This window comes from Patiria miniata, unplaced genomic scaffold (genome assembly GCF_015706575.1).
Source record: "Patiria miniata isolate m_02_andy unplaced genomic scaffold, ASM1570657v1 HiC_scaffold_19, whole genome shotgun sequence".
Classification (NCBI taxonomy): Eukaryota; Metazoa; Echinodermata; class Asteroidea; order Valvatida; family Asterinidae; genus Patiria; species Patiria miniata.
The window spans coordinates 9,816,922-9,839,215 of record NW_024037057.1 but is presented as its reverse complement, the minus strand read 5'-3'; the positions used below and the strand labels follow the sequence as shown (position 1 = coordinate 9,839,215).

At 41.9% G+C, this 22,294-nt stretch overlaps 2 protein-coding genes across 5 annotated transcripts; one reads left to right on the top strand and one right to left on the bottom strand.

Annotated features, from left to right (window-relative positions):
* Positions 1–460: 460 nt before the first annotated feature.
* LOC119725718 (MYG1 exonuclease-like) lies at positions 461–6,483 on the bottom strand. 4 transcript variants are annotated; one of them, XM_038197258.1, is made up of 8 exons: positions 6,043–6,153; positions 5,396–5,563; positions 5,172–5,277; positions 4,669–4,902; positions 4,319–4,397; positions 2,475–2,597; positions 1,719–1,900; positions 461–1,528 (listed from the first exon to the last, which is right to left on the bottom strand). In XM_038197258.1, exons 1-8 carry the CDS (start codon positions 6,131–6,133, stop codon positions 1,363–1,365), a joined length of 1,149 nt encoding a protein of 382 aa, XP_038053186.1. In that variant the 5' UTR covers positions 6,134–6,153; the 3' UTR covers positions 461–1,362. The 4 variants fall into 4 exon arrangements, with proteins under 4 accessions (XP_038053186.1, XP_038053189.1, XP_038053188.1 ...); XM_038197261.1 differs by having other exon boundaries at positions 5,396–5,582; positions 6,043–6,126; XM_038197260.1 differs by having other exon boundaries at positions 6,038–6,122.
* Positions 6,209–22,261, top strand: LOC119725717 (synaptojanin-1-like). Its single transcript, XM_038197257.1, has 21 exons — positions 6,209–6,478; positions 7,199–7,285; positions 7,563–7,836; positions 8,628–8,853; positions 9,598–9,746; positions 9,917–10,013; positions 10,439–10,602; positions 11,203–11,284; positions 11,674–11,826; positions 12,212–12,377; positions 12,995–13,183; positions 14,211–14,313; positions 14,558–14,698; positions 15,464–15,656; positions 15,785–15,943; positions 16,427–16,668; positions 17,662–17,880; positions 18,522–18,600; positions 18,970–19,138; positions 19,537–19,961; positions 20,723–22,261. Exons 1-21 carry the CDS (start codon positions 6,352–6,354, stop codon positions 21,911–21,913), a joined length of 4,635 nt encoding a protein of 1,544 aa, XP_038053185.1. The 5' UTR covers positions 6,209–6,351; the 3' UTR covers positions 21,914–22,261.
* Positions 22,262–22,294: the final 33 nt, after the last annotated feature.

The following is a 22,294-nucleotide window of genomic DNA, read 5'->3' as shown; positions in this document are numbered from 1 at the left end:
TGATATACCCTATCAAAATCATCAAAAAATAGAATATGTAGAGTTCAAATTTTGTAATATATTTTAAACATGTTCAGGATTACAAATATGCAAACATTTAAAAATCGATAAAAATCACCCCCACAGCGTTTTTGGCCCTATCTCAATTTTAACCTCTGCCCAGAAGCGTCTGCTTTGGACAGAACAGGTCACAAATGTGTATGCGGCGATGGCTATTATGGGCCACTGGAGTGTTTTGCATTAAGTACTGTATAACTGTCAAGGGACTTTACCCATCTTAAAAAAATTAGACCAATAATTTGGCGTCGACAAAAAATTTCCGTAGACAAAAAGGAGCATCTGACAATAAGAAAACTGCAACTTTAGGTGCATGGTGTTTTTCTTTTTGAAGATTCAAACCAGTGAAAAACAATTTGTATATTTGGTTAATGATGGAATATTCGATATTATTCAGGACAGCCCTAACTATTGGGTTGGCAAAAACAGTCTTCACAGTCACCATTTCAATTGGTTCCTCACAAGGACTTTTGGGAGTAAAATCTTGCGGACAAAACTCGCTTCAAACTGTGAAGTTCCTGTGTGATGAATTTATCATAAATTGCTTTAAATTGAGTTTGTTTTATACATGTGTACATAGTCATACAAAAAAAAACTGTAGTCATGAGTGAGTTTTAAGTAGATTTAACTTGGATCAAATCTTGGAAATTTTTTCAATTTTTTTAAAGGCTGGGAAAGGGAGGTCAAAATAATAAGGTTATACACCATTGACATTCATTTTCTGCTGAAAGCAGTAACAGCACTTGTTGAGCACATACTTTATTGAATATTTCTTGATCTTTCCTGTCCTATAAAACATAGAAAAATGTTACACATGCACACCTTTTTTGTCAAGATATAAAGATTGTTTGAAAACCCATACTGGTTTAAACAATAGGAATCGGTCTTGATACGCGTTTGTGTAAATCCATGAGTAGTATGTACAGAGATATTAAACCGTAATGTGATTTGTGTAACTTACAAAGGTTGTTTTTTCATCTATTTGTCTTATTTTTTTACACCAAACTTGTAAAATTTCTAGTTTTATTTATTTATTTAATTTTTTTTTTGAGGCAAAACCCTGGCTGCTATGCATAAAATACTGGACAACAAATTTATATTCCGACAAATCTTATCAGTACATGTATTACACTTCACATTTAAATTTGGGTAGCTGGGCCATTTCTGCCGAGAAATATTCTTGTTTTCTTAAGCATCCTGAAAAAAGACCCTGGCTTTAGATTTCCTTTAAGTTTCAGGAAACTGTCCCAATAGTTGCAGATTTTATGTTCCGCATTCCATGCCTTGTACTCAACCCATTACGTTCTACTTGGATTGAGCAAGTGACGTTCTGGCCATCTGAAGAGCGCCCTCGTGTGTCTCGTTCCCACCAATGAAACCATTAGCGTGGACAAAGATGCATCCTGGGATACCGGACAGGGTACACAGCTCCTCGTTCCGGATGCCGCGCCACTTCTCCGGCAATGACAGCCTAAATAAATTTTTTTTTTTTAAAAAGGAAAGAACTTCATATTATTTTTCAGGTGCTTATGGAGCACAGGTGCCTATGAAGTACAGGTGCTCATTTGTCCCTTTTTGCACTCTTGAAGAAATTCATAATTATTACCCCCATTCATCAGGCCATGAGAGCAGTTGAGACTCAAGTCGTTTTCTTTTCCTACCTGTTACTGAAGGAGTTACTTGAGACGGGGACACACTGCACTCTCCATTTGCCGTTCTGGTCTGTGTACAAGACGTACTTGACCGGTGTCTCAATCTTCTTGGCTTCCTCAAGGGCATAGAGATGCTCCTTCCATGGACATCCTCCTTGACTGAAGACTAGCACTTCACCGCTGCTATCAACCTGAGGAATCCAAATTAATACCAGGGGTACATTTAACAGAACTGCTAAGCGCAAACATGTACATGTACTAAGCTTATAACATATGTGCTTATCAGAAACAGGTTAAAGGTAGGGTAGATCATCTGTCATATATGTATTGTTTCGTTTGAAGTAACAAAAGTGCTCAAAATCTAAAGACGGGTGCTGAACAACTAACATGAAGTGTTAGCTCTGTGAAGGCTGTTTATTCCGAGAAAATATTCTAGGATCTCGATTTCAATTCAAAAGTTGCCGAGTCATATTTTGAATTGTGCCCGAAAAAAAGCATCTGGGACACATTCTCATTCAGCCAATTGAAGCTACGCGATGCCAGGCACTAAACCGACGAATAATAGCAACTGAGCATGTGCGTGCATCGTGTCAACGCTTGCACAGACCCATTCACAGATTTGCCCTTTTATAATCCGACTACCAACAGAAATTTCCAAAAATGTGTCACTTGACTAATCTTTGGAAATGAGCTTCTTTTACTATTTTCTTCAAATTGTAGATTTGTAAATTTAAAATTAGATGCAGTTCAAGGATTGCAACGTACCTCAAAGCGTCCATCGAGGGCGCTCTCCACAAGTTCCCTGGCCGGCCACCAGCTGGTATTGTAGTAATTGACTTTGTCCAGAAATTCTAAACCCGTCAGCTCCATGGCCTTTTTAAAGCCACCCTTGAAACGGCAAAAACAAAATAATGAAACACAAGTCTGGTTTGAAGTTGGTAGTTGAGATTAGTCACCAATCTTCTCTTTTAATCATTGATAAAGGAATAAATTTGTGCTTGGCCGCTTTTAAACAAGTACAATTTCGACCAGCTGTGGGCCTGGATGCTGATAATGGTTCGAGCTGAAGGCTGTAGTAGTGTGAATGTTAAGACTCTCGGAATACAGAAATTCATTGCTAGTATTGCGCATGCGTGAGCAGGGTAAGCCTTAAGGATTTTTTTTTGTATAGCAAAACTGCTATGCAAATTTTGATTTGCATAGCAGTTTACCAATTTTGCATAGCAGTTTTGTTATACTCAAATTTAGCCTCGGCTTTGCAATTACTATTTACCTGTCAGTGTCAGACTGTACAAATTGCAAAGCAATAAAGAAGTAACTTACGTTAAGCTGTGAACTTAATGACTCATCAGTTGTCTGTTTATTTCAGGAGCTGCATGCTTGCTGGAATAACTTTCGAGTGAAAAAGCAATTTATTAACCCGGGCCATTCCTGGCCCGGGTCTAGATCCGCCCGCCAATTATTGGCAGTATTTGCCCTGATACCGGTAGTTTTCGTAGTAACCATGTTTTCATCAATATGCTACACAGCGCACAAACGACAACACAGCTGGGATTTTGACGTTTTAGTTCCCACGAATCCCACGTACATATCAAGTGATTTACTTGAAGGGGTAAACCCGTTTTCCGTGTCGGCAAAATGTTTAAGATAAACCGACAAATATCTAAAGAATAGTGATGAGAAAAGGGCTCGATTTACCCGGGTGCACGCATGCACCAGAGCATGTAGATTTTTGCTTGTGCACGTAGCTTTTTTACTGAGCATGCACGACGTGCATGTAACTTTTTTTAGCCACCAAAATACTCATTTCATGCATATATTTACCAGTGAGTGAGAATAAGAATAAAGTTTGTTGAATACTTGACCAGATAGTGTACAAACGTGTTATTTCTTTTATAAATCCATAAATTATTCCTTGCACAGTCGCAGCAGATTCAGAGTACGAGGTAAAATCTCGACGTACGTCCTGCACCTCCTCCGATCATGCACGTGATTTACCACGTGATACATGCTATGGATAATTTGGTATCGCACTGACGCTCCGGGCATTCCTTATGTCCGGATCATAAGTGCGATTCCAAATTATTAGCTGCGTTTATCACGTGGTCTCGTTATTGGCCCATCAGACGCGCGCCGCCTGTTTACAAACTAAACACGTACAGATTTTATACAGCTGAACAAAATTGATCTTCTTTTTCAGTATTTAAGCTTAACTAAATCAAAACATGATGGATGTTTACCATGTCCGATAGTTGTGGAATTCAGTGGACCGAAATTTGGTGGCAAGTACACTTTGTGTCAACTTTTCATGATCAAAATGTTGTATAGCAGTTTTGCGATGCACTTTAAAAATTGCGTCGCAGTCGGCCTCGAATGTGTCGCAAATTGCGATGCGATACCGCTTATTGCGGACCCTGTGCGTGAGTACAATGTATTAATGTGAACATTTCAACCAATACAACAGTAAAAGGGACCAAATTTCATAGGAGTCCAAATTTCATGTAACACTGGAAGAGTCCAGCCAGCCAGTGACAGGCTCTTGACCAATAGGAATGGGTCAACTGTCTTAGGTATTTATGAATGTCGTATCAAACAGTGACATTGATTACCTCTTCATCCGGGCTGAGATCCATCCAGTCAGGAGTGAGGTGTTTCACCCGGGAACTCAGGTTGGTTGTGATTAAATATCTGGAAAAGAAAGTGACAAACCATTCTGAGTTGACTCACAATTTCATTTTTGTTTAAATTATTATTCATCCCCTTTTACTTGTCACTGCACTTGTGACGTCCTTGTGAATGAAGTTATGACTGGTCCAGTGAGCACACTGAACACACAGACTGGATGTGTGATTTACTTGTCATAACACTTGTGATGGACTTATGTGATTACTTATGACCAGACTTGTGAATTTGCTTGTGACTTAAATGGTTTGTAAAGGATTTGTGAGTGTTCAAATACCTCGGTTGTTCATCGCTCTGTGCAATCCCGTTATCAATGGCGTCAACCTCCTCGATGAAGTTCTCGTAGACTTTGTCATAGATCGCCTGCACTTTGCTATCATCAGCATCTTTAAGACCCTTGATCGTTCTCAAGACGCGCTCACCGAAGTGAAGATAGACCAAGCCAGCGCTACTCAATTTGGTAGTCCATGGCTTTGCAGGACGGAGAGAGTTCATGGAATGGGAGAAAGACCTGTTCATCAGAAAGTTAAAATCATACAGCCAATTCAGCAACTGTTACAAAATAGGAAATTGTGTTAAATCTTTTAGAATCGGCAAATGAATACACGAATCTCATTTTTAAGATAAGCACCTTATACAAACTTAGTCTTTCTTCTATTTTTGTAAACTCCAATCTTGTTGTTTGTTGAGTAAATTGATTGCCAACAATCCAGAGGACGTTGATAACTAATCACCTTGTTGGTTTTCTAAACTATTTAGATTTCAAGAACATAGGCCTACCGTTGATGATGATCATATCTATGTTTGCTTGGATCAAACACACCGCCAACGTCAACCACGATGTCACAAGTGTCTAGAACAGACTGGTTCCTTGTTCTTATAATTTCTATGAAATTAAAGTGACAAACAAAAATAAAAGTTAAAACAAGGAAACTTAAGGATTTTATGTTCTCAGTGTCAGTGAGCATAGAACTTAAGTATCATTTTTGCAAGTTCCGTTTTACCTGCATCTTTGTACTCTGGCAACTGGCGTAGAAGAAAACAAGCAAGAGCCTCATCGCAATGGAACGATCCGTTGTGAGTGCCTATCGTCTGTCGAGTGCATTGACGCTTGGTATCAGCATCTCCGCTATTCATTTCAGCCATCATGTGATTGTAGATCGTAGGAATGACTGCAAAATTGACAAATATCTAAAACATAATCAAAATTAATTAAACTCACTGTACTTGTAGTGAGACTGAGACATTGTGCGAGCATGAACATGATGAATCCTGACAGTCACGACATCAGAACAATTTCAGAATAGGCCCCCCCCCCCCCCCCCCCGGCCCCCCAACCATTTTTATTTTTTGAAAAGAACAACCTGGCGCCACTTTTTCTTCATATATCATCTCTCAATCATTGCAAAAATGATGATAAGACATGAATCTGGGACTGAGAAACATTTCCAATTTTGTTATGTTAGGAAATACACAATTTTCTAGACTCTCCATAGACTTTGTACACAACCACCATGACCACTGCATCAGGTTGCAATATTCTTTCCCATAGACTTTGTACACAACTTCACATCAAATTCACAAGTCACAACCGCTGAAGACGCTTCAGGATACTTTTACTTTCCTCATTTTTAAAAGAACGATATCTTACCAAATCCTGTTTTCCTTCTTAAGCTTGCCTCAACAGGTAAGCCAATTGTTCTTAATCTTCTCAAAAAGTTCAAAGCAAAGAAATGCGACATGTGCGAAAACAAAGCTTGACCGCGCGAAATTCGAACGACGGCTGTTTTACCGACGACTGATGTATGATACTGCGCAACACTTTTTAAACGCAGAGAGTCTGGGATCAGACACTAAATCGCCCTTCATAGATCACACCGGTAGTCCGGTACCGGCCGGTGGTACACAAAATACATCCGGTACAGGATTTCCAGCTGAAGCGATCAACGTCAGTGCGAAAATGGCACTTACTTTCGGGAAATCTTTTCGGGTTTATCATAAGTTAGAGCCACCGTATTCCGTAATCTTGGAGACCAGAAAAAGACAAGAGACCCTGCTCTTCGAATCCGACGCAGTGGCTGTTTTAAGTGAGTACAATCTCCACATTTTCAATGAGTATTTTTGAAGCTGATGATACGGAACTAGGACTAGGAAGCGATCCGCCTACACAACAACAGTACACGAGCGCGTACGAACAGGCAGGGCGGCGGTGGTGGAACCATGGAATGGGCGGGGCGGGGCGGGGCGGGGATTGTGAAAGTGGGATGATAGTTAGTTGTATTAGAAACAACATTGTTTTCAAATTTGGAAAGATGTTGCATCCTGTCGCCAGTATTTATAGGCACATAATTTTCGAACAAAATTGAAATATTTCTCACTCAATCCGAGGTTTATGTCTTTTATTTTTTTAAGTTTTATTTTAAAGATTTTTGCAACAACTGACCTTCAATCATTGTACATTGAGATAATATAGGATGAAATCAATTGTTCCATCCACCCTTCATGCCCTTCCACCTACTTCTAGAATTAGAAGGCTTCTCTCCGTCAGCTGACGGAGAGAAGCCTTCTAATTCTAGAAGTACCGTCCACCCATCCATCATCAAGCGTCGCATTTGCTTGAGTTAGGATGATAGGCCTAATAAAAAAAGTCTTATTGTAATTATTAAAAATAATGGTGTGAGCATGCGCGCAGAAGACAAATGGAAAAAAATGCAAGATGCGATTCACGGTAAATAAACATTTAATTTTTATTAGCCTACAATGGTAATTTAATAATTGAAAATATCTCAATGTTTTGCACATCACAGGCCAGGCAGAAACCGAAACACTGAAAAGACAGTATCAGAAATTGATGGACGGATATGGATGTCTTGGAGTTCTTAAACTAAACATTGGTAAGAAGTTCAAATACAGAGGAATAATCCTGAGAGCAAAACAAGAGAAATAAGCCGGGAACACCTGGTGCTAACTTTATAATTATATTCATAAGACCAGATAAACTTTCACAATATTACTTGAGCTAGATCTTCCCTAGCTTAGGCTGTGTCGGAAAATACTTGGCCAAGGGGCTTCATCGGTGTAGACTATGTGTACTTACAAGCCATAACCACGTAATTTACACAGGGTGAATCAGTCTCAACACGGCTGCTTTTATAATTTCTGCCTCAACAGGAGAGCAGACTGTGCTATATTTAGTCATCGTTACCGGGTGTGTCTCCGTCGGCAAGGTGGGGTCGTCAGAAATCTTCCGCATCACGGCGACGTCCTTCATCTCACTACGACGCGACCCTGGTGACGAGGAACGCATCACTGAGGTTAGGAAGCTACTCAGCTCTGGGACGTTCTACTTCGTCTGGTCGTCATCCTCCCAACAAGCCCAGTTTGATTTGAGTCTGTGTGCTCAGCGTCAGAAGCAAGACCACTCAACTGACAACAGATTCTTCTGGTAAATGAATACCCGTCTCCAGATTTCATGCTAAAAATACAAATTTCTTAAGCACGGACGAGTAGTGTTTGGAAACATTAGCATCTGTTGAGCTGATGATATGTGCAACTTTCTCCCCTTGTATGAAAACTTTTTGAAATCCTTTTTGGTTAATTTTATTGAAAAGTGCACTTTTGTAACTTGTTTTTTTTTTTTTAGACAACTTAGGGCACTGTACATGTACTGTTGATGTCATTTCAGGAAGACACTGTTCAGTTTAGGAGTTTTCTGTTGAACTTGTGAACCCAAAACTTTAGTCAATGAAAACATTTGTAAGAAAGGGTTGCTTCTTGGCCTACTGCCATGAACTGACCTAGAACGAATCAGCAAAGAAAAAAGGATTTATGGCAGCAAAATATCCAAAATTCTAGCAACTTTTTGTGCTGAAATAGCTGTAACATTGATGTTTCTGTTTTGCTCATGAATATGAAAATTGCATGTATAAAAATAGAAAAGGCACCAAAATACCCTACAAAATGGCAAAATGAATAAATTAAAGTTAAGGTTAATTGGGACACAAAGGTGCATTTTCAAGGATTGCTTTAAAAACTTACATTGCATTGGCCCTTTAAAACAATCCAATGTCAAAGAGTCAAGCTCTGGAAATGTTTCCAGCCAAAATTGTGTATGATGTCAATTATTTGTGACTGGTTCGGTGTTTTTCAACTTGACTGAAGATCTCCTTCTTTTAACAATCAGCAATTTGTTCTGCAAAAAAATTGTCACAAACTCTTTACACATGTCTGCAACAGGAATCGAACCCTGCACTTGCATCTCCAGCGCTATAATGTCAACTGTTCCGATTGGCTGCTTGTCATCATGTGTGGGGGTGTTGAGATTCGAACCATCTACTGCGGCACGCGACAGGCCAAGGCTTGCCTCATATCACGGCTTAGCTGTGAGAGAGCTGGCACGCGATTCAACGTCCGTGGGACTAATGACGACGGTCAGGTTGCAAACTTCTGTGAAACTGAACAGGTAAAGAAAGAATCTAATATTGATCGCTGACACAGACTCTTTGGGCCAAATAAAAAAAAATAATTTGTTAGCGTCCCCGCCCACTTCCTTTTCGGAGGCCGCCTCCTTTATTTTTTTTTGAACCAAAAAAATGATAAATTTTAAACAGTGATATCATTTGGCCTCTTTGTCTGTTGCATCTAGCCCATATAAAGCTGGTATGTCATTTCCTGAGTCCATGTGGCGGCCATTTTATAAAAATCTGGCAGCCATCTTGAAAAATAGCCTGGTCGGGCGGCCATTTTGGAGGGGAAAAACAAGGGGGGCTGCCTCCTTCCATTTTTTCAAAAAGGCAGGAAGCTAAATATGTTTGTTTTTTATTTGGCCTTATGAATGGTAGAGCATACCTAGGCCAATACTCAAAAGCCCCTCGATAGCTTGATCTACATACAACTTATATCACTGTTTTTGCTTTAACAATTTATGGTCGTTTCAAGGTATTATTGAATGGCAATAAATATGTGCTTGGCTGATGTTAAACAAAGTACGTTTAAGACCAGCTCAGGGGCCTCGACGTTGATAATGTCCTTTGCCCTCAGCTCAGGCTCCTGGCCGGTTTAAATTTACTTGTTTAAAACCGGCCAAGCTCATATTCCCTTATGAAAACACCTGTGTAAAGGTTGACAGGATTACTACATGTAGTTGTTTTGCAGTCTTGGTCTTGGTCTGTCTATTAGTTTCAAGCTGTGTTGTGTTTTTATACAGGTGATTTTCCTGGACGATGTGAATGTCTCCTCATTCGTCCAGACCCGCGGTTCCGTACCTCTATTCTGGGAGCAGCCAGGTTTGCAGGTCGGCTCACATCGGGTCAAGATGGCCAGAGGTTACGAAGCCTCGGCCCCGGCATTTGATAGGTAATACGTCGTATGAATTATACTAGGTCTGTTTATTAACCCCAGAGGGCGCTCTTCTATCTATTCATCAAAACCTAAAGGGGGGTTCCGTCAGAAATTACAAAGTAGCTGCAATACTAAAAAAAATCCTAAAACAAGGAATCTGATTTGTTTCTTGCTTTTGTCTACAGGCACATGTCCATGATTAAGACACAGTATGGCGACCAGGCCATCGTCAATCTGTTAGGCAGCAAAGAAGGCGAGGACCTACTCAGCAAGGCATTCCAGGTAATTCAGCTCTAGGCCAAATTTCAGCTTAGCAGGAAATATAATCAGATATAATTTGTGGTCAGCAAACATCTACAGAGTACCAGTCATGACCACCCACAACTCAAGACAGTCTGGCTGGTAATCTGTTTTTTCCTGTGCCAGGTTTTGTCTGCAACTGTGGAGGCATTTGTAGCTCTTCGTTATTAACATTGAATTGAGAGACTCCACACTTTGACTCTAGGTCATAAGGTTGTCATATCGCGGGTCGACCTTGGGCCAGCTTCATAGATTGGCCTGTTGAAGCTATGTAGCAGAGAGGAGTTCCACATGTAGCCAGAATCTCCCAACTCAGGACGTTCCCTTTTATATTTCAGAAACACACTTTGTACATTCATTTTTTTTTTTTTATTCTGACGGTTATTTTTCTTTTGTTTTCCATGCAGAATCACCACAAGAATTCTCCCCATGCCCAGGACATTCCCCACATTCTCTTTGACTATCATCAGATGTCACGCCAGCGAGATTATCTCAGGATCCTGCAGACAAAAGTCCAGAAATACCTGGATGCCTTCGAGTTCTTCCACCTGGAAGGAGAAAAGACCAAGAAGTGAGTTTGCAAGTTTTGCGGACTTTCTTCATCTTGAGCAGTAGTTGGCATGGCCATCTGGATGTTGTAAACTGGGCAGTTGCACACCTCTGACTGTACACTGGGTGACCTGATGAAATAAAAAATGTTGAATCTTTTCGAATTTGGTGGTGCCAGAAAGGTGTGCGGGAAGCACTCCGATTTCACCGGACGCGCTATTTGTGTTAACCAATCAGATTCGCAAAGGAAGTCACATGATTCAAAATTGACGGCTTCTATTTTGACATCATGTGATTGGTGATCATGTGACTGGTCATCATGTGACCGATTATAGAACGGAATCGGCCATGTGTGGGGGTACCATTGCCATCTCCGCAACGGTGAAAAAAAGTACCAGTGATCCAGTGAGCTGGTAAAATCGCAACGGTGTGCGGCGGGCTTTTTGTTTAGAATTTTTTTTCTGACAAACATATTTTACATACAGTGTAAGGATTAAACTGTGGTTACTGATGTGTGTACTCCATACTGTGCTACCACTTCTTTGCCAAACTAAAATAGGTATTTCTTATATTTTTGTCCAGTTTTCTTTATTTTTTGTATTTTGTTTCTTTTTTCTTCCAGTGTGCAGACAGGCACCATACGCACCAACTGCCTGGACTGCTTGGATCGGACCAATGCCGTACAAGCATTCTTTGGCCTACTGGTAAGCGCCATTTCCTATTTGAAGTACTTTCAGTGACTCGAACAATCAGGAGAAATCTTCTTGACTTATTTATTTTACTGATAACACCAAATATTCCTTAAAAGTGTTTTTAAAACGGACGTTAAATGACTTGTATACAACTTCGAGTTCTGATCAAGTTGGAGGTAGAATCATTCACTTTGTCTGGGAGAAGCTCTGCATTTGTCTCGGACATGTTCCGGGGAAATTTTCATGAGCAACTGCTTAACTCACCAATACTGATAACTTGTTCGGAACTCATCCTGATATGAATTGAGGGGCCGTAAGTCTGGGTGAAATTCCAAACCCAAGTCACTGGAGAATGAAAGTACCTGTGGATAAATCTCCCTATCATTGTCTTCTTTTGTCAGATGATTCCCAGGCAGCTTGAAGCTTTCGGCTTGGCCAGTAAACCTCAGATGCTGTCTCGTTTTGAGGAGGTCTACAGGACCATCTGGGGTTTGAACGGAGATCATGTGAGTCGTATCTACGCTGGTACTGGAGCTCTGGAAGGCCGGACCAGGGTAAGAATAGCCTTGGCCCAAGGCGTCAATGAACAATTGCAATGGTTGCATTGTTGCAGAGCGCCCTTGCACAGTTGTTTTTGTACTTTTTCAAACTAATGTCTTGGGAACCGTGCAGTAATGGGGACGTGGCCATTTTATATAAATTAAAACGTTGGTGTAAATACTAATTTCTTTAAACAAAATGGCGGCTTCCAGGCCAAAAATCCTCACTAACCCGTAAAATATGCTTACTGTAAGAACAGAATTTTCTGCTGCAGTTAGCAGGGAATTTTTGCTAACGGTAAGCAGAGCCATGAAAATAGGCCCAGCTGCCTGACTGGAACAAAGATCCAATTCCAGTCTTGATTCAAAACTAACTCAACTTGTATCCAACTAAAAACAGGCTGGCAAGCTGAGAGATGGGGCTCGTTCAGTCACTCGCACCATCCAGAACAACTTCTTTGACGGCAGCAAACAGGAGGCCATTGACATTCTGTTGCTAGGCAACTCACTGGTAGGCGAGTTGGCAGATAAAGCCGGTGCCCTCCTGCCCAAGAGTCATCTTCATGGTAAGACTGTATGTGTTGCTTTGCGGGTCTGTATGTTTTGTAGATACTACACAATCAGTAGACTTAAACACTTTTTAGACTTGCAAACACCTGCACAGACGCTACATGCACTATGTAGACCCTACAGCCTTACCGTACACTGTGTAGATTCTACAAACACTTCTACGAGTTACTGTGAGACCTTCCTTATTTTGTCCCCGACACCACGAACTGACATTTGGTGCGCGTTGACATTTGGGCACGTGCGCATATTTTACAGAACTGCGTTATTTTGGTTCCCATAAACTAAAACATACTACATGCGCGCACTCCATACATTTTCGTTTTCACAAGCTGAAACCGGTCTCATTTTCACCAGTAAAAACGTTTTTAATCCACTTTGGTGTAAGACGTATACAGATGGATGAAATTTGTGTCAAACCTTTTAAGTAAAATGCGTTTCAAAATCTTGAAAACGAAATTATTCTATTACGCGTCAGTTAAAGAAGTGCACGCACACCTGCGTGTCAGTTGGTGACACCAAATGTTTTGATTATGCGTTTTTCACGAGCTGACACCACACAGTGCATACGTGTCAGTTCATGAAAGCGCTGACAATTATTTGCTCTTTTCTCCAGCTTCACCCAGCGTTCTACGCACCATCTGTGAACGTGAAGATGACATCACAGACGCCATGACACTCAGGGTTGGCGTGGGAACGTGGAACATAAACGGCGGACGACACTTCAGGAGTATTGCTTACAAGAACCAGTCCATGACAGACTGGCTGCTGGATAACCCTAAGGTCATTCAGCATACAAGACAAGGTCCGTGCAAAGACCAGATATTAGTTTAAACAAACTCACTAGGATGTACAATTCTTAGACTTTTCAAGATTTTTATGGGTTCCAAGTCTCACTTTCCATTTTGTTAAATGTGGCTTAAAACATTAGGGTATGTTTCATAACAAATTTTTAATTATTCATCACAGCATACCTGTATTAATTTGTAATTAAGTTTTATTTCATTCACTCTTTTCACTCTTCCGCCGTGGGCATGCAGAGCCTCAATCTGGCAACTTTACACAATAAATATAGCCAGTTCAGTGATTCCCGTGTCGGGGTTCAGATCACTGAACCGGCTATTTTTGATTATGTAAAGTTGCCAGATCGAGGCTGTGCATGCCCAATGGCGGAGCCTGAAAAGAGTGAATAGCTTTCGTTTCTATTTGCAAGTTCCAAAAGTGAAGATTTTATTTTGCTTTCAATTTAGTATGGCTGACTTGTGATTAAAGCCTATTGACAGGCAGAGTGCAATATGGACCATGGTGCTAGGTATAATGTAGCAGTTTGTTGTCATGGATCGACCAATCAGAATCGAAGATTCAAGTGTGCGTGAATATACACCTATCTATTCGCTCCGTTCACAAGTACCCCCTCACCGGCAAAGAAGGAACAGTTGGGGGTGACCGACCGACGCCATCTTGCCTGACTGCAATTTTGCCGCGATGTGCGGCCGTACCACTGCGTGTACATAGTACAAATCCCCTGGTGTACGTGCGTCACACACAAGGAACGGTGCGCATCAACCAGCTAAATGTCCCGCCCATGGGACGTCGTTGCTAGGTAAAAGGGCGCCCTCTTTTGTTGGCGCACGGAGCCCATACACCAATATCTATTAGAAGTGGCGTCTGCTCCTCTGTAGCCACACCTGTAACTGATCGCCGTCTTAGCCTAGCAATTCAGATGCGTGTTGTCATTCATTCTGGTAATTAGTACATTTTGAATGTCTCAAGACAATTTGTTCTCTTCTTGTTTATTAGAATGATGTGTTCTTGTAATTATTTGAGTATAGGTTGTTCTGAGGAAGGAGCTGATTTCAGTAAACCGGCAGACATTTATGCCATTGGATTTGAGGAAATGGTGGATCTGAACGCAGGAAACATAATCAATACAAGGTAGATAATATTTGAAGGCTTGCATGGTGAATGGATAATAATAAGATAAGTTGTTGCTACCGCAACAACTTATCTTATCAATACAAGGTAAAATTATTTCAATTTATTGCAGAAGTTACTGCAATGAAATTTGCATTTTTCTGTAAAATGGTTGCTGAATCGGCATTATTAGCAAAATGTGGGTCGTAAATTATGTGAGACAGATTTTACTTCCTTATTTTCTTATTTTCTCATTATTTTTCAGCACGAGCAACCAGAAGCGATGGAGCATGGAATTACAGAAGACGCTCTCCAGAAATCACAAGTACATCCTCCTCACATGTGAACAACTCGTCGGTGTGTGTCTGTATATCTTCATCCGTCCTCACCATGCCCCTCATATCAGGTAAGAAACTTGCTGATTGCTCCTCAGCTTAGCAGAAACTGCCACTTAATGTGATGTTGCAACTTAGCAAGATTACGATCTGAGCACAAATTATCTGAGGTTTGTGAACAGCTCGTGGGTGTGTGTCTGTATATCTTCATCCGTCCACATCACGCCCCTCATATCAGGTAAGTTGCTAGAAGAAACTTGCTTATGGCGTCTGGATTGCTTTGCAGAAACTTATACTTTTGTAGATATTTTAACTTAGCAAAATTACAATCTGAGCAGAAATTGTCGGAGGAATTAGCTGTCCACACTACGCCCATATATCAGATAAGAATCTTATTATTAATTGATAATCATTACAGAGAATTTATAAGGCGCACAGTATCTGGAGAACCATTCAAAGGCGCCGGTCACTAGCAAATCACTGTGGTTCAAATGAAAGATTGAAAAGATGAGTCTTAAGATGGTGTTTATGATCTCTTGTTTATGACCTCTACCACTGAACAGTAGATGTTGCAGCTGAGCAAGATTACAACCTAAGCAGTAATTATCCAAGGTAGTATCTCAATGACGATCAGTCATTGCAAAAAAGTTGAAAAGACATGAATCTTGGACTGAGAAACATTTCCAATTTTGATAGCAAATACTTTGATAGAAAATGTACCTGATTCTCCGGTCCATAGACTTTGTACACAACAAAGAAGTGGCATTCGGAAACTACATTCTTTCCAATTTATTAATTTAGAAAAAATTGTTACCAGAAATATTTCTACTTGACAGGGAAGTTGGCTTGGAAACGGTCAAAACCGGCATGAAGGGTGCGGCGGGCAACAAAGGCGCTGTTGCTGTCAGGTTTCTGTTCCATTCAACGTCGCTGTGCTTCGTCTGTGGTCACTTTGCTGCCGGTCAGTCACAGGTTAAAGACCGCAATGACGACTACGCCGAGATTACCAGGAAAATCATGTTCCCTATGGTGAGTTTACTACTTCACTTCTGAAGTTGGTTGTCTTTTCTTCAATCAGAAATGTGAATGTATCTCACTTGTTACTGTAATGTGGTCAAAAAGGATAACACTGATTCATCGTTCGCTTTTTCTTTAAGGGTCGGACGTTAGCGACTCATGACTACGTCTTCTGGTGCGGAGATTTCAACTATCGCATCGACATGGACAAAGACCAACTCAAGGAGTTCATTGCTCAGGAGAATTACGATGCTTTGAAGTCATGTGACCAGTTGCTTCAGCAGAAGAAAGAGGGAAATGTAAGTGCATTGTTTTTGTCAGTAACATTTTGCTTAACCCTAACCCGAGGCCCTTGCTAGGAACCATCCTCAATCCTCCAAAATCCTCACAAATTTTTCACTTATGTTCAAATGAAGGATACCCAGTGCCTCAATTCTTAAAAATCATCAGACAGTCCTGCCTCTCAAAATGCATTCATCCTCCATCCTCCAAAATACTCTTCAAACACCATTCATCCTCAATCCTCCAAATTCCTCATGTTTCTCAAACACCATTCATCCTCAATCCTCCAAAATCCTCCAAAACTGCAGTGAGGATTTTGGAGGATTGAGGAAGGTTAGGGTACAATACATCTGAATATTCATACTGGCTTGTATCTCACACATCAAAAATATACCATGTTCTTGTTGGATGTCCTGTAAAAACACTCTTGTGTTCAATTCAAGAAACACTCTGGACTTCGTCATCATAGTACTCTTAACCTTGAACTACATTATCTCCAGGTTTTTCAAGGTTTTCATGAGGGCGCTATACAGTTTGCACCGACCTACAAGTACGACCTCTTCTCCGACGATTACGACACCAGTGAGAAGAATCGCAGTCCAGCCTGGACAGATCGCGTCCTGTGGAGGCGCCGTAAGCGACGATTCCAAAAGAAGTCTGAAGGGGACGAGGCGTCGGATTACTGCGATCCAGGAAGAATACTGCATTATGGGAGAGCAGAATTGAAAGTGTCCGATCACAGGTAGCACTGTCATGGTGATAACATAAAAGGAACAGAAACGGTTTAAGTTAGGGCTCATATCAATTCATATCTGGGACGAGTTATCTGTTATCTGTTTCTGTACAAACGCCTGGTGTGGCTATCCCGTATAGCTTCATAGTGTATGTATGAGGATAACTGTCAGAAACACCAGGGCGAACCCCTTCTCTTAGCGATAAGTGTTTTGCTGGGTTCTTTTACGTGCATTTATACAACACACGGGACCTACGGCTTAACGTCCCATCCGAAGGATGAAGCAATAATGGTTAAGTGCCTTGCTCAAGGGCACAAGTGTCCGGGCTTGAACCCACGCCACTGTTGCTTCTGAAACACCAGAGCATGAGTCCAGTGTTCTTAACCGCTAGGCCATCTCACCCCCAGAGTTCCGGACAGTTTGAGTGTAAAATCATTCACTTTGTTTGGAAGAAGCTCTGCATTTGTCCGGGACATGTTCCCGGAATTTTTCGTCAGCAACTGCTTGATTCACCGAGTATGATAACTTCATTGCGGGAAGATTGCAGAGTTCAAAATCCTGCGACTTATATGTGATACAATGTCTGCAATTTGTTCGAAACTCATCTGGAATATGAATTGAGACGGCCCTTGAATAAGCGGCATTCAAGTGTTGTGAAAAGAAGTGTTATGTGTGTGACGAAGCCACTTAAGCATGATATCGAATTCATCATTCAGAGATATATGTATCATCCAAAGCTCCTAGTCTGTATCTCCTCGACCATTGCTAGATGTATACCATTTGAAACAAACATTTTCAGTTTGTTCACTGAACTCTTAAATGCTTTATCACAGACGTTACATAAGACTAGAATTACTCTTAGCATGAGTTCTGAGCAACTATTGAAAAAGTCAAGGTAAAAAGTTTTCATTAAATTAGTAAATAAAAAGTTGTTGAGCAATCGTTTCTTGCATGATGGTCAGAAACCAAACCAGAAATGCTTTTATTTAATATCTGTGCAGACCGGTTGTGGCAGCATTAGAAGTTGAAGTCAGAAAGATCAACGATCAGAAATGTTCCAGCATCTACCACGACGTGGTCTTTGAGCAAGGGCCACCGGACGGTACGATCATCCTGACCCTGACTGCCCCAGGAGGAGTTGAAGCTTACGACTTTGATGACGACGCGGTGGACCATGTCTTGGAGATGATGGGTCACGTCGGGGAGGCCATACTTGTCAGGTTAGTTCATCGGAGAAGATTCGTCAACTGATTTTGCAGCCTTCTGGGAATGTTCATGCAGCATTTTATTGGATGTTGCCAAGGAAGTCAGGTTTTCTTGAGAAATGGGTAGAGCAAGGAGGATTAAGAAAAGTACACATTTGCTTCGGTTTCAATTCTAGTCTATTGAAGAAAAAAACAGCTGGATGAATAAACAACTTTTTAAATATACAGGCTACAAACTCTCATATAAACATTTATATGGAAGTCCATGCATGCTGACATTTGTATCCTTGTGGAGTCATTTCTTTGTTCACGTGTACTAAATTTTAGAATGTGAAAATCTAGTTTCAAAATGCTCCTATTTTAACCAGAATCATTTTCCTGGACTGAAATTCAGACTTAATATCCCTTACATAAAATACTTCAATTTGCGAGGGATCAACACACCTTGGAAATTTCTAGTTTTTGAGTAAAATCCATCCATCTATTTTTGTGATAACCTTGTGGAGACGTATTCATCTATAGAAATTGCCCTGTGGAGACCTTTACAATATTTTGTTTTCTATTATACTCATGTCCCCACAGGGAACCGTGTATCAGATCAGTCTCTTGTTTGTTGTTTTTCCAAAGATTTGTGTTATTTTCATTATTGTTTGTAGATTTGTAGAGACGTGTATGGTTGTTACATTTAAAGATGGCTTCAGTGCTCTGTCTGCAAGAAACCTGGATGGAACAGAGGTACTCCATCAAACTCTACACAATCAAATTTGTTTATTAAAATATTTTTATAATTATGAATAATTAATTTCTTAAACTGATAACTTTTTGCTTCGATATAGGGTTTTGCCCTTCACCGGCATATTTTTTTTTATAAACACTGTATACTCGGTCTTGTCCTGAGTGATTGTGAGAAAAAATCAGTTGGGTGGGACTCGAACCCACGACCTCCTGCTTACTAGCGCAGACGTTTACCACTCGACCACTGAGCTTGCCGAGGTTGGCTGGCTGGTTCGAATCACTCAGAACAACACTGAGCATACAGTGTTTATAAATCATGTTGGTGAAGGGCAAAAACCTCATGTTGAAATGACTTTGTTGTTCTTCAAGATCGGTGACAAGCAGCTTCATGTGGCTCTGAGGACTGAGGACTGGGTGAAGCAATTAGAGAAGGAATTAGCCATGTGTGCTCCCAACACAGAGCGACTGCACAACCCAGTCAGTAACAGTCTACTTGGGGAGAGCTTTGACATTCCATCCATGAGTTTTGACATGGACGGTAAGGAGATGACATCATCATTACTAATGTAATTTAATTGAAAAAATAATGCAGATATCTTTGTGCTGGATGTGTTTTAGACTTAAATGAGTTCAGATGTTTGGATTGGTTTGACATGGACGGTAAGGAGATGACATCATGAGTACCAATGTAATTTAATTGAAAAAAAAATGCAGATATCCTTATGCTCGATGTGTTTTAGACTTAAATGAGTTCTGATGTTTGGATTGGTATTTCATCTTATACTGAATGTGATTTAGACTATGACTGTGAAGGTAATATGCATAACATGTCCATTGGTACTTGTACTTGATGTGATTTAGGCTAAGATGATTCCCATTCTATCATTTGTCATGATTACGTTGATGTCTTGTTTTTAACGTTTCCATTGGATACAGAAGAGGAACCTGAATCAGATGAAGATCCTGACGAAGGCCCCACCCTACCTGCTCCCCTTATGCCTCAAGTGGTAACCTCACGCCCAAACACCCCTGACCCTGACTTGACCTCTGACCCCCAGCCAAAATCTCGTCCATCCAGACCGCCTCCTCCAAATAGACCAGCCAACCCCCCCTCCAGACCCTCAGCTCCGCCTTCCAAACAGGCTCCCCCTACAAAGCCAGACATAGCTCCACCCATTCAGGAGACTCCAACAACAGACCTGGGCGTGGTTACAAAAGAAACAGCGGATGTGACATTCAGAGCTCCTCCCTCTCGACCACAAGCTCCGCCTCCTAGACCAGGGGCACCACCCCCTAGGCCAAACACAGTTCCTCCTAGACCAACCTCAAGCCAGCTAAGCAGAACATCAAGCCTAGGGCCGGTAAGTACACAAATCTCTTGTACCTTCTCCCTGGTGTTGAATCAAATTTACAGAAATTGAACCAAATACATTTAAGGTCCTTAAATTAGGGGTTGAAAATCATGAATCTTTGGTCTTAATCCGAATTTAGAGTTCTTGGTTGGTTCTTCTCCTACGGACTCCGCAGGGGAGTTTTAACAAGGAAGCCAGAAACACCCGGGCAAACCCCATATCTTGTTGATAAATGTCACTGGGGTCTTTTATGTACATTGTATTACACAACTCACTGGACCTGCGGCTTTACGTCCCATCGGAGGGACGAAGCTATAATGATTAAGTGCCTTGCTTAAGGGCACAAGTGTCCAGACCGTGGCTCGAACCCACATTCTGCTGCCTCTGAAACACCAGAGCATGAGTCCGGTGCGGTGCTCTTAACCGCTAGGCCATGACACTCTTGAGTTTGTCATGGTTGAGAATACTCCATTGATTAAAGCAGTGAGGAGGTTCATCATTGCAAGATCCCAATCAAGGCCTGTCCATCTTAATGTAAAGACTAATTCAGCAAACAAAATTAGAAGCCATTTTTTAGGGTGAATCACTGTTCCAAATGCCGCATCATTATTAAGATAAAGTGCGCATTTTGGAGACCAAATGAGAAGGAGCCCAGGGTGCATGCTTACTGAACGCGACTCGCTTAGCCTGGTGCCACCTCAGAAAATGGCTGTCGCCAAATCGGTTTATATATATCCTCTCATTTTTACAATTTCGTCTCTTTTTTTTAGACAAGTAGAATCAGCAAACCATTTGAAGTCAGCCATAAAGCCCATGCCACCTCAGAAGCCGAGGCTCTGAGACTTCTTCAAGACCTGGGGATGGATCTCCGTCCCTCAAGAACAGACAGTCCAACCTCCCAGCTCCTAGGGCATCCTTCGTTATCAGAGACCAACATGCGACAGGTGCACAGCTCTGGGGATTTGTTACAGACCGGCAGGGAACAGGGTGCGCTGCCGAGGAGAAACGCTAGCGAGGGAAACCTGGAAAGCCTGGACAACGACGTCAACGAGAAACTGAACGGAGGATCCGGGATACTGGCTCCAGTCCCAGTTCCTCGGCGTCCTGTACCCAGGCCAAGAAGCGCTGTTTTGTCGAGTACCAGTCTCGATGGGGAGAGCAGGATCGCTGAAACGGAGTCACCTCAAGATGAGTTGGCAAATGGAGGAGTCGTGGATGTACCACCTCCCATTCCCGCGACAAGACCAAGGAAAACTGGGATGGAGGGGAGACGGGAAGTGAGTCTGGATGCTGATGGGATAGATGATGCTGGAGAGGAGCTACCGATGCCTTCCTTGCCCCCTCCCTCCTTGCCCCCACCCACTCTACCTCCTCCCTCCATGCCACCTCCATCATTACCTCCGCCTCCAGTACCAAAGTCAAGACCGATCAAATCCTCAGCTGAGGACACAAAATCTACAGAACAGGAATTCCCAAATGTATCAGCTCCGCCACCTGTCCCACCTTCAAGACCTCAGCAACTAGCAACAGACATGACTGAGAAGACTGGGCCTCCAGCTGGTCCTTCCATCAGTCAACGAGGGATGCTAGAAAACCCAGCGTTCACAATGCTGAACGAGGATGCTTTCTCAGCGCAAGCAAACAGCAATAACAGCGCTCACACCGAAGGCACGGACAACAGACCCAGAATACCGACACTCCCAGTGCGGAAAGCGCCCCCACTACCGGCACCACGTCCCAGCATCGTGGAACCAGACATGTCACTGTTAAGCATGGATGAGGAACCCCAAATGCCCCAAGCTGCACCTCCTCCGCCCGTCCCCCCTAGCCGGCCAAACCGCCCCCTAACCAAAGATATTTCAATGGGCGCGGGACCTCACGGTGGATCTGGTGTCAGCACATCCAGTCTTGCTACAGCGCCACCGCCAATCCCAGCTAGGCCAAAGGTCAGTCCGCTGTAAAATGTGTTATCGTTTTGAATCAAGAAGTTGACGTCCAATGTGTTGGCTACAATATCTAATAACAAAGTAAGTAAAAGTTATTACCCCTGTTCATCAGGCCATGACACCAGTTTTCAGTGCTGTAGCACAAGATCAGCACATTCAGGTCTCTACCCCATTAATCCTCATCAGTGAAGAGATGTGATTGTAGTTAAGTATCTTGCCCAAGAACTTATACACCATGGACCCAGCACTCCTTACAGCATTTGCCAAATCTTGCCCCAAAGTATTTTGTTGCCTCATCTCTTTCTACCCCCCTCATTCCACCCTCTCCCTACCACCCCTCCCCTTCACCACCCCCTCCCCATTCCCCCCCCCCAAACACCCCCACCCTCCCTTACA